This window comes from Amphimedon queenslandica, unplaced genomic scaffold (genome assembly GCF_000090795.2).
Source record: "Amphimedon queenslandica unplaced genomic scaffold, v1.1 AMPQUscaffold_13510, whole genome shotgun sequence".
In the NCBI taxonomy this organism is placed as follows: domain Eukaryota; kingdom Metazoa; phylum Porifera; class Demospongiae; order Haplosclerida; family Niphatidae; genus Amphimedon; species Amphimedon queenslandica.
Genome location: NW_003546254.1, coordinates 542250 through 554291, shown reverse-complemented (window position 1 = coordinate 554291; position 12042 = coordinate 542250). Strand labels below are relative to the sequence as shown.

The window sequence follows — 12042 nt, the reverse complement described above, 5'->3', positions numbered from 1 at the left end:
TAATATAATTAAATATTATGTTATTCACAATTATTACTAATGTGGGTGTGTCAATAACAACACAGTATAGTGAATGACAGGGACGACTACCCCATAGAACACAAAATAATAATAATAATAATAATAATAATAATAATAATAATGGAAGTTTCAGTTGAAAGAGCCACTTACAAGTTACAAGATTAAGCATTTCCTCTTTTTCGGTTGCTCTGGTGGTTCGAGAGCAGCTAGTATAGCTTCATCAAAAACATTCTTTAAGCCTTTCTGTGTCAATGCAGAGCATTCTACATACTTCACTGCACGCAATTCTCTGGCCAACTTCTCCGCAGCTTCTACACTGATCGGACGCTGCTTGGCTTTTGATAGTTTCTCGATAGTGCTTGCGTCATCTCTGAGATCTACTTGAGTCCCGACGAGTAGGAATGGGGTCTTGGGACAATGGTGAGTGATTTCAGGTACCCACTACATAATGAGAGAGAGAGAGAGAGAGAGAAAAAGAAGGAGGAAAACATAGAGAAAGGGAGAGAGAGAAGTTAGAAGTAGAGAAAGAAAGTAGGAGGAGAAAAGATCATTCATAGTGTGAGAATACCAGTACACATGATAAATGTGAATACCATATATGGACTGACAAACACAGGCGGACAGACACACACAAGATATTAACTAACTAACCTTCTCTTTCACATTCTCAAATGAAGCTGGAGATACAACAGAGAAACAAACTAAAAACACGTCAGTCTGAGGGTACGAGAGAGGTCTTAGACGATCATAATCTTCTTGACCTGTGAAGATGGGGGAGACACAAATGAATTAGGCTGTGAGTAAAAGTGGGAGGAGTGACTCACCAGCAGTATCAAAGAGGCCGAGTGTGTAGGGCTCTCCGCCAATCATGACAGTTACGGCATAGTTATCAAAAACCTACAGAGGAGAGGGTAGGGTGGAAAGAATGAAAAAGAAAGAATAGAGAAACAAGTAATATGCAATACTAGTGTCACTGCTGCTTGCTGGTGCAACAAAAGGATAAGAATAAGACTATTTATTGCCTCACTTTCTTACCGTGGGTACATATTCTTGTGGAAACTTGTTTGTAGTGTAAGAGATGAGTAGACAGGTCTTACCGACAGCCCCGTCACCGACTACCACACACTTTATGGTTTGCATGTCTCTACACTGTATCCTCTGGCTTTCCTCGGACTAAAGTAGACTTCTCTAAGAGCTAAGACCAAGTAACTTGCTTCCTTCTCAGGGCGTTTGCACAAGATGGCGTCTCCCCCAATTCCTTCCTTTATCAATAGTTTGTTACTATTTTTAGAACGCCCTATTTTTAGAACAAGTAGTGCGTGCGCATGCATTGAATGTGTATGCACGTACTAGTTATACTGTGCTATTTTTAGAACAGAATATTAATATTCATGACATGCAGTGGGATGCAGGATCAGAGTGACTTGTTTTCTCCTTGTATATTTATCCTTGTGGAGGAATCTCAACATGGTTTTAACATAGTTCTTACAGACCAAAATATAAAAACAAAAATAATTGATGATAAAAATGAAAAAAAAAGATCTACTAATTTCAAATAATTTGCTATTTCGTGGTATGTCTCTGAATCACTTTCTTCTCCGCTGGATTTCTAAATAAAAAAGAATAAAAACGATTTAGCAACTAAATATACTTACTTGCTTGAAGAGCTATTGTTACCTTCACCAAGTATTCTAGCACTATACAAAATAATAAAAGAACAGAATAAGTTAGAATTAGGGCAAGATTTTAAAGGTTTGAAAGGGAACATTTAACAGTCAAACTTTCACCAAAAAGAAAATGACACTGATACAATGGCTTTTAGATCCTAGTTGTGTGGTAGCATAAAAATGCATTGACTGTTACCATTGTAATTCATCAAACATTGAATCATTTAAATTAATCAACACATACACTTAATTGACTAGTAAACATCAAATAAGGTTAGAGTGTACGTATTAGTCTTACCGAGCACTAGCATATTCTGCCTCTCTCTCAGCTAATGACCTCTGAGATCTTTGCTCTACTGGAGCAGCTGATGAATGATTCTCATTCTCTGACGGTCTTTTAAGGATCTTTATCTAAACGAAGTGAACACACACACACTTCATAGATAGACATTTAGGGTAAATCACTTTAACATAAACACGGACTAGACATAATCTCATGATAATAACAGCTAAATGGTTTTTATCAGTACTGATTGACATACAACACGATAACAAGTGTAAGAGGAGGTAGTAGACTAGATTATGATGGCCAATAATCATGTAGAGGGCATAGTGTGGTAGAGTGGTGCTACTCATTCTGTATTAGCTGGCTATACACTACATGAGCACCAAAAGTGTAAAAAAGTGTAAAAGAGTAGTCCCTCTGCGATCCTGTTCATAATACCAGGATCATAATGAGCCAATGAAATGTGGTCAGCTGTTTAGTGTTTAACCAAACACCTCGTCAACAAGTGTAATTAGTGGCATTTGGGAGTGAATGGCTTAATAATATTGCATTTATCATCACTGATTACATTAAGGACACTAATAATCAGGAAGAGAATATTTTTCCCAATTAACAAAAATAAAAATGAATGTTAAATGCATGTATACAATACATGTACATGTATGCTATCTGTAAGGGACCGGGAATAAAGCCCTTTTATTTTCAGTTGTGACACTTTCTAGTGTCATTCACTGAATGACATCATTAGCTAATATTCAGGACAATATAAATTAAACCCTCCCGTATCTAATCAGTCATTAACCAAAACACAATCAATACAAAAAGGTCACCATGGCAACCATCTCACTTACCGGAGCGACGTATTCTGATCCTTCAGAATATTTAATTTTCATCGGACCGTCGACGAAAACTCTTTCATTGCTGACGGGAGCTTCAGGGGATGGTAAGGTCCTGCAAGGCAAGAAAAAAACAAAAAATTATTATACATAATAAAAGTACATTAAATATAAACGCACTGTTCTTGCTTTGAGAGTACCTCCTGCTGTCTTGTCGTTAGTCTCCTAATGAGGTCCTTAAGTATAAGAAATAAAAAATTCCTTTGATTATTACTGGTTTCTTACTTCTTCTTCAATATCTTCCCAACTATCGCCAACTTCCTCCTCTTCTATTTCGGCCATTAATTTGGAAACCATAGGTCACGCCCACTTTGATGTTTTTCTAATTAACGCGCACCAGAATGGAAGAATCCATGGAACCTGATGAACACCTTGAAGTTGATCCCAGTGACATAGCCAGTGATAATAATAATGATAATAATGGTCTTGAGGTGAACTCAGAGCCTACAAATAATAGTTCTATTCTTGAAGCTAATCTAGAAGAAGGAAGTGCTGAGAATCAACAAGGTACATGTACTTTAAAATTGACTTTTAAAAAATAAATTATGTTATCTATTTATTTTGTTTTTGCTTTTCTGCAGATAATGCGTCATATATCAGTAAATCCAAAGTGAGTCTTCCTCTCTCCAAAGTGAAGAGCATCATAAAATCTGATCCTGACGTAGCTATGACTGGGAGTGAAGCAGTCTACCTAATGACTAAAGTGAGTACTGAATGTACTGAATGAATGAATGATGAATTGATATTGTATAGCGGGAAATTTGGAGGGAGTTAAATTTTGTGAATTGCTAAATTTTGGTGATTGGAAATTTAGTGGCGACAAAATTATTATTTTGGCGAATGGAAATTTAGTGGCGACAAAATTATTATTTTGGCGAACGGCTATCAAAATGCCAAATTTTGCCAATAAATTTATAATTCCCTTCAAAATTGTCCACTATACGGTGATAATTGACCTTAATGGTTTCTAGGTGTGGTAAGCTAATAATTGACCACACCCATCATGAATAAATTAATTTATCTTGTTAACAGACCATTAGGTATACACTAGTTGATTTGATCTCATTATTGCACAGTATATCAAGTTCATCTCCTTCTCATGATTATACATGCATATCAGTTATACCATACTCTTATCATTGTAACTGTAGTATAGATAATGTTTCATTTTGTCTGATAATGATTCCCAGTGACTATATTATTGTATATTTGTATTGTGTGCATAATCTTGTTTTGAAAGCAGCGTCTGTTGATTTTGGTATTATTAAAATGGTAGCTTGTGTCCTTTGCTTTATAATTTGAAATTTTTTGTTGGTACATTGTCCCTTAGATAAACCAGGTAGGTTGCTTTTACTAACACTGTAACATACTTCAAAGAATGATTACACTCAAGATATACATGCTCTTATGTGGAAATTTTGAACTGATTCGAATCAAAATTGAATTTTTTAAGTTTGTGCGGAAACCAGGCCAAAACCTACGGGCTAGAGTACAGGGTATTTTGTCAGAAATGGCTTTAAGAGAATTCTCCATTTTTATAATTTTTTTCTGATACATATACATGACCTAGCTTATGTTGTGTAGAAAGTTTAAGCTCATTTATGAATTTTAAAAGTTGCTCCAATTGTATTGTAGTGCTTTTTAGCTCACTTAGCATGCTTGTGAGAAATCCAGGAGGGAATGTCTTGTTTATACATGTAGCTGGAGTAGTAGTAAAGATTGTGCCATGTAATGTATGTACATCTACTGTTACTACTGTACAGCAATAGGATGGCATATTAACTATCAATGCTAATAAAGGTGATGATAATAGAGATCACCTAGGGACTGTATGACTGTTATGACTCATTGACTATAATAGGAAGTATTTTATTAGTGATTTAACATGGCAAGAATGCGCATGTAACATAAACAGAGACAGGCTTGTTTGTTGCTACTATAGTGACATTAATTCATGCATGAGTATGCGTGTGTGAGGTGTGTGGGGAGCTGGCACGTAGCAGTAACTAAAAATGTGTCAGTGTGTCCACAAATATTTCATTCCTCCCATCAATCTGTTAATAATAAAGTGTAGCTGTAAACAATTTGAGACTACACTGTACTGTTATGTAAAACAAGAGTACACAATATGAAAGCAAATTGTGACAGTAATAATGATAATAATAATAAATAACTATTACATGTAGATAGTATCATTTACTATTCTTAATTGCATTTATGAAACCGTTTTTAGATGACTGAAATGTTTATTGGTCATATTGCCAATAAAGCTCACTATTATACTAAACTGGGGAAGAGAAAGACAGTTCAAGATAGAGACATTATTGCCTGTGTGACAAACAATGATGAGCTAGCTTTCTTAGAAGGAATACTAGAGACTGAGGCCAAATGAAACAGTTATGATTGCAGAGTATCAGTGTATAGTGTCTGTATGATTTATTATTATTATTGCTCATCATCTGATGGTTCACTTATTGTAATAATAATCCTCTATACTTTGCTATTAGTTTTATTCATCCATTCTATCTATTAAATTTGTCATAGTGTTACACTGCCTTAAATGTCAAAGATATAGTACATGTACAAATGAGCATCCTTTTTAGTGGTTCAATCATTGCGCTAATGTGTTTTCATAACATGTTCTAAGTCAATTCCTGGGTTATTGGTCAATTTGTATGAACAAGGATCAATGTCACGTGTGCTTTGATGTCATTTCATACTGTTACAGTTTATAAAGTACATTGCTAATATTCATGTTTACACATTATAAAAGTGTACATGTACATGTACTGTAACACTATCAATGTTACTGTTTGATTGATGATTTTAACGAGACACTTTTGGAATGTGGAATGGAGAGTAGTCGAGAGTTGTGCCAACCTGAGAGACAATGCTAAGGAGAAAAAAAAATTATTATTTTATTTTATTTACTAGTGATTAAATAGCAATCATAATATGTGACCATAATTGACAAAAGGTACCTTATGGCGGATAGGAAAATTGGTCTTTATAGCCTAAAAAATCCAACTTCCTGAGCTCCATTTATCATAAAATTACTCCAGAGGATGCAAAAAGTTACTATGTAGCTTATAGAAACAATTGTTGACTAACAGAGCACTCACAGGTTGATATTTTTCATTATAAAGATGAATTTTAAAATCCGCCATAAGGTACCTTTTGTCAATTATGGTCACATATTATGAATACCTGTGATAGTCCTAATGAATCTGAAGGATTGAAACTAACTCTACGATGAGGTCTTGACTTGTATTGAACTTGTAATAAATCATGAGGTACACTCACCCTATGGAATAGAATTATAATAGATATAATATACCTTAATCCTACTATTTTTAGCGTCTACTAAATTTAGCTATATTAGCGAGAGAGCTTGAAATCGCTAAATTAAATAGATGCCACAATAATTATTATTCATTATAATGGTTATTATTTATAGTTAATTTGGTTAAAAACGCTAAAATTAGTAACGCTAAACATGACTTTTGCTGATTTCGTTAAAATTAGTAGACGCAAATAATAGTAGGCTTAAGGTAATAATTTTCTTACATGAAAAGTGCACATACATTATTTTAAAAATAAAGGCGGGCATATAAAATACATATAAATTTATTGTAAAAATTAATACTTACTGTACTAGACTAGGAGATTTGGTTGATGTGTTTGGATGGATCAAGTCTTCACAAACAGGACAGCGTGTTTCATTATTACAAGTGCAATTGATGGGCACAGGAAATAATCTATCACCAAGTGAATAGCTATGAATGTAATCTAAAAGAAAAAAGAGGATAATAATAATGTTAGTAAGACCCTCTACTATAGTACAGGGACTTTGGCCTGATTTTTAAATAACTTCAAAAATTCATTTAAAAAATTCAATTTTGATCGGAATGAGCTCAAACTCGATACACAACATAAGAACATGTATAATGCATCAGAAAACATATAAAAATGTAGAATTCTTTCCAAGCCATCTTTGGCAGAATATGGCCAAAGATTGAATTTGCATGAGCACTAAGCAATTATGTTAAAATCCTGTGAGAAACCCAGTTCTTACCATTATTAGTTTTGTTGGGATGTGAGTCTTCATCGCTTATATCTGAATCATTGATATCATTTGGTTCAGCATGTCTTGATAAACTGAGAGAAAAATCATAATTAAAAAACACCATAATATGATAATATGTAGATCTATGCAAGTATGCATACAGCATTATCATGACTACAGTAATATCATATTTATTTTAGTATCCTATTTATTTTATTCTATGTGTAGTATATCTCTCACTGTTCTTGTGGCATGTAGCATTCCGAATGATTGACTTGTCTGAACTCCTTCAGTTCCTGTAGCCATGTTGTACTGAACTGTGAAACTGATTGTCCAGTTGTATCCAGTAGACCAGCGACCCAGTCGTAGCCAGGGACCACTCTAGCATCACCGCTTGACCTACAGATGTACATGTAGTCATGTACAGCATGTATTGGAAGATTTGTCTCACATACTTTCTTGGCGTCTTCCATGTTCTACGACTCTCATTCAATCTCTGATCTAATGCACCATAACGGCTATCTGTACATGCATAATTAACATGACATACATTTAAAAGGTGTGCTTGTGGGTACTTCACTTGCCATTAATAATTTTTGGTCTTCTGTCTCTCTCTTGCTGAGGTGCCTGGCTATCAGTGATTTGTGACTTTTCTCTATTTTTCCTTTTTTTAAGATTCTGAATGTCTTCGTGCAGCTCTTTCTGTCCTTCTAGTAATCTTTCTATGAGTGAAATCACTGCTGACATAATTCAACCTGACTATTCAGTGTTTGATGGTTTGACTTTTGTTTTGAATTTTGAGGCATAGATATTGAGTCACGTGATCATTTCAGTCACGCCCATTTTTGGCACGCCCATCTTGGCATGGTATATTACATGCAGAATGAAACTACTCCAGTACGCAAACCAGTAAGACCATATTCTTTATGTTCTTAACTTCTTTGCTGTTTTTCAGTGACAGTGTTTGACCAGTGAATTTGGCGTTCCATAGTTCATGGCGGACTGGCATAGGTCCATACAAGCAAAAGATGAGGTAAGTAACCTGTAACCTTATAAGATCAGAGACATAAACTCAAAAACTGAAGCCCCCAGGTAATCTGTGGTTACTTTGATGTTTTAAGCAGTTGACCAGAATAAAACAGCTAGTCTAAATAACCAAAGAATAGAATTCTCTGGGAGCTTTAAGAAATAATTGTATTTGTAATGAGAGAAAAAGAGAGGAATATTTATATTTTATATTACTATACAGAGTCGTAGCTCACTTGTAGCATCGTCTCCCAGCACAATCAGCTCAACACACAGCACAATTGATGGCCCAGAACCTTTTGCAGTTTCTCCTACCTATTTTAAAGGTGTAATTATGGAAAGGGAGGTGTCATTGGCCGTTTTTCTGCTAATTGTAAATGGTTTGCCACTCTGTCAAAAATCTGAAGTCATCAGGGGCTTCCTTTCAGGTTACTATGTTGATGAAGAAATGCCAAAACATGGTCTGTCTTTTTATGAATTTGCTTCTGCTGAGTACGTTAAGTCTGGTCAATTTTATAAGCCAGGGCTAAGATCTGCAAGAACGTCAGCAGAAGATTGTTACCTGCGCGCTATGAATGCTGGAATGAATCAAGTTCAAGCTGGCACAAAAACGTATGAAGGAGATGAAGGTGGTCTACCTGAACATTTAAAGTTCAAAAATGATGAACTCAATTCTTGTTTTCATGAAACATTTTTAGCACTTAAAAGCAAAAATAAAAAATCAAGTAGCACATGGGGTAATCAAGGTTTTGTATTGTTTAATTTATGGGATATTGGTCACAGTCGTACAGTGTATCACTTCCTTCCTGCTTTACATGGTCATCTTTGTCATAGCTATTCATGGCTATTTTTTGATTTACACCGCGACTCTCAAAATTTATACAAGCGGTTTCAGTCGAAAGAGAATCTCATGAATTATCGACCACGTATTCACTATTTAATTCGCTCTGCTAAATTAAATTTAGCAGCTGAGAAAAAAGCTTGCTCTATGTTTGCTATAAGTCACGTTGATCCCAAAGTTGATGATAAAGTCTTACAGTCAGTTAAACGAGACTTTGAGAGTACTGCAGCACAAATTGGTGTCAGTGATATAATTGATTTTGATGTGAAGCCTTTACAGCCAGGCCATAATTGCAAGCAAGTCATTCAGGAGAAGATGGATGCTCTAATTTCTCAAGAACTCAGAAGCAAATTTAATGTGCCTTTTTCATTTATTTTTCTTCGCAGTATATACTACCAGAATGATAAAATTGTACACGTTAAAAAAACAGCAATCCAAGAGCTGGCTAAAGAGTTGAATATTGTCGGTGATAAGTTTTTCGAGTTTTGTAAGTTTTTTTCTTCGTGTGGTAGCATCATTGATGTTTCACTGATTGATCCGAAATCAGAGTACATCATAATGAAGCCAAGCAAATTCCTTGAAGAAATAGATAAACTATTTCATACCGATGATCAAATGTTAGCTGACAAAGGAATTCTTACACTTGTTACTGCAGAGAGGTTATTTAATGGTCAATCTCATGCTGATGCCTACACAAAAATTCTTGTTTCTCTTAGTTTAGCCATTGAATTAGAGGAAGATCAAATCAAAATGGTTTCACATCGCGGCACTGGTAACAACAAAGTTTGGTATCTTCCAGACATTCGCTGTACTCCACCATGTCTTGACACAACTGAATTGAGAACAAATGCTCTTCGATTGCTACGAAGTTACAATTCATCGCTTGGTCATTTGCAAACATCTTTTGTCACACACTTTCTCAAGATTAATAAAAAGTCAAAAGTGTGTGTTGAGGATGAAACTCCAACCAATGTCACAAGAATAGAAGCATTTGATAAAAATGAGGAGTCCGTTATTTTTGAGGTCATATATTTTGGATTTAATCTAGAGTTTCGTATTCCAGTAGCGAATAAGGAAGTTTTCTCTCAAATAATCGGAACCTGTCACAAAATAATGGAACTAGATGTCAAAACGAACTATAATTTTGCTGTATTATGCTCCAAAGACCCCAGTAGTACTGATCCAAAGTATGAGCTAACGAGAGATCGCCACCTTCTGCCTTTCGACATTAGATCGTGTGATGAGTGCAAAAAGAATAAGCATGATGAAGATTCATTATTTTTAATGTGGGATGAAGTTGTAACAGTAAGTCAAATGCTCTTTGCATTTTCTTTATATAATTTTAGAATGATCCTGTGAAAGAAGGAAGAAAACTTAATGGAGGTATGATGTCCGTAATTATTATTATTATCCATGGCCGAAGCCACAAAATTAAAAGTGGTTCGGCCAAAATTCTGTATTTAACAAACAATAAATTGGCAATAGCAAATAATAAGGAATGAGAGAAAGAATGCAAGCAACATAATCATAAAGACAATGTTCAAAATTTACAGCTGTAGCTAACTACAGTTTACAGTCCATGGCTTTAGTGCAAATTAGTGGCACATTCACTATACTAAATACCAAATTTATTAATGTAATCAATAATTTTTATTAATGTTAATTAATCATGACAGACCACACCGATTACTTTTTTGGCTAGCTGAAAAAGTGGTACGGCCAAAACCTTACTGGCCTTACCGGTGGCTCCGGCCATGTTATTATCATGTCAACAGCTAAAGAATTAAAAGTGAAAGATAACTAAAATCAACAATAACTATCATGAATACAAAAACAGCAACAATTAATAAGTACACAAAGGGCAATAAAATGAAAACACATATAGTTTGCCCATTGTTTGAAATCAGTAGATCTACACAAGCACCACGATGGTGATGTACAACTTTATTATTTTTTAACACCTACACAAATGCAATAGTTTTAATACCAAGCAAATCAATTGAATATGCAGTACTGAGAGTCTGATACTATTGAGTAGTGTAGCCATAAAAATTTTATGTGCATTCATTTTAATGATAGATACGATTCTCTTGGATGATGCTACTAACATTGCTACAAACCTTCAAGGACTGAACCACAGCACCATTAATGTGCTTGCTCGAAAGTTGGACATTAGCCTGGATGAAAATACAGCTCGTCTTTCTAGCTGGAGGTTACCAATGGCAATATTGGTTGAATGTGAAAAAAAGTATCCAGAAGCTATTTCGAAAAGACATTTTGCTCGACAATTAGCAGAAGCGGCAAATGAGATCCATTTAGAAAAAGACAAGGAGTTGTTATACAATGCCGTTAATTTACTTGATAATGAAAGTGAGCCACCCAATGAAATTATAATGCATTGCATTACAATAAAATATTTCTGTAGTTCTAAAAGATCTTAAAGTCCTAACTGAGGATAGAAAGAAAAGCATTAATGAAGAAATATTTGATCCTTTTGAAGTTTAACGACATTGGCAGCTGTGCATAAGCTTTTGATGCACATTATACATAAGACACACTTGCTCTTTATAACATTCACCCTTGTTTCTTTAAAACTCTTACTTAATTTTTTATAGATCACTTTTTATTAATAATTATATTAATTATTTTTTATTATAATATTATTATTTTTTATAATTATTTTTGTTTCTATGGTTAATTTACTCTAATATCTATTATGCATGATTAATGAAAGCCACGCCTATAGCATAAAATTATCACCCGATGCGTACGGGAAATAACGTCATAATAATATTGTAAGACCTATTGAAATATTCGTGAAATATAGTTGTACAACTGCTCGTGAGTGCTTCATGAGGTAGCATAATACTCTATGGTATATAGGGTACCCATGGCAACTAGATTCCAGCAACACCACCACATCTTGAAGGCAAGATGGAGGATATCTGTATTCTGTACTGCACCTCCTGGGTCTATACTCCACTACTGTGGCGTCAGCGGCACAGCTACTAGTGTTGAGCTTACTATTTAGGTAAGTTGAGGTTTTAAAGTAGCTTTACAAACAATTATTGCATGTAGTTGGCGAGACATTATTATGTAATATATATATATATATATAATACATATTCATATGCTATTTACATAATGCTGGTAGTTGTAACTTTTATTTTGCTAATATGAAAAATTAGTTATGCTACAAATTGTGTAGTCTGCCCTAGTCTCGCTGCCTGCAGTCATTG

At 34.6% G+C, this 12042-nt stretch overlaps 5 protein-coding genes across 6 annotated transcripts; 2 read left to right on the top strand and 3 right to left on the bottom strand.

The window, feature by feature from the left end:
• Positions 1-23: 23 nt before the first annotated feature.
• On the bottom strand, positions 24-1306 carry LOC100636735 (cell division control protein 42 homolog). Its single transcript, XM_003383457.3, has 4 exons — positions 1057-1306; positions 846-918; positions 673-782; positions 24-462 (listed from the first exon to the last, which is right to left on the bottom strand). Exons 1-4 carry the CDS (start codon positions 1159-1161, stop codon positions 175-177), a joined length of 576 nt encoding a protein of 191 aa, XP_003383505.1. The 5' UTR covers positions 1162-1306; the 3' UTR covers positions 24-174.
• A 183-nt stretch (positions 1307-1489) lies between these two features.
• Positions 1490-3183, bottom strand: LOC105316442 (SUZ domain-containing protein 1-like). Its single transcript, XM_011411331.2, has 6 exons — positions 3096-3183; positions 2991-3046; positions 2826-2925; positions 1987-2099; positions 1677-1718; positions 1490-1630 (listed from the first exon to the last, which is right to left on the bottom strand). The coding sequence occupies exons 1-6, from the start codon at positions 3165-3167 to the stop codon at positions 1585-1587; spliced, it is 429 nt and encodes a 142-aa protein (XP_011409633.2). The 5' UTR covers positions 3168-3183; the 3' UTR covers positions 1490-1584.
• Positions 3184-3198: 15 nt separating this feature from the next.
• On the top strand, positions 3199-5431 carry LOC100632272 (DNA polymerase epsilon subunit 4-like). The gene is made up of 3 exons (XM_003383504.3): positions 3199-3377; positions 3452-3573; positions 5104-5431. The coding sequence occupies exons 1-3, from the start codon at positions 3212-3214 to the stop codon at positions 5260-5262; spliced, it is 447 nt and encodes a 148-aa protein (XP_003383552.1). The 5' UTR covers positions 3199-3211; the 3' UTR covers positions 5263-5431.
• A 79-nt stretch (positions 5432-5510) lies between these two features.
• LOC109590938 (migration and invasion-inhibitory protein-like) lies at positions 5511-7760 on the bottom strand. Of its 2 annotated transcripts, XM_020006776.1 has the most exons (7): positions 7521-7760; positions 7392-7458; positions 7177-7335; positions 6946-7028; positions 6521-6659; positions 6078-6174; positions 5511-5763 (listed from the first exon to the last, which is right to left on the bottom strand). In XM_020006776.1, exons 1-7 carry the CDS (start codon positions 7681-7683, stop codon positions 5677-5679), a joined length of 795 nt encoding a protein of 264 aa, XP_019862335.1. In that variant the 5' UTR covers positions 7684-7760; the 3' UTR covers positions 5511-5676. The 2 variants fall into 2 exon arrangements, with proteins under 2 accessions (XP_019862335.1, XP_019862341.1); XM_020006782.1 differs by lacking the exons at positions 5511-5763; positions 6078-6174 and adding an exon at positions 6181-6270.
• Position 7761: 1 nt separating this feature from the next.
• Positions 7762-11409, top strand: LOC109590928 (uncharacterized). Its single transcript, XM_020006769.1, has 6 exons — positions 7762-7845; positions 7892-7969; positions 8186-10108; positions 10150-10186; positions 10883-11173; positions 11229-11409. Exons 2-6 carry the CDS (start codon positions 7931-7933, stop codon positions 11306-11308), a joined length of 2370 nt encoding a protein of 789 aa, XP_019862328.1. The 5' UTR covers positions 7762-7845; positions 7892-7930; the 3' UTR covers positions 11309-11409.
• The last annotated feature ends 633 nt before the right edge of the window (positions 11410-12042 follow it).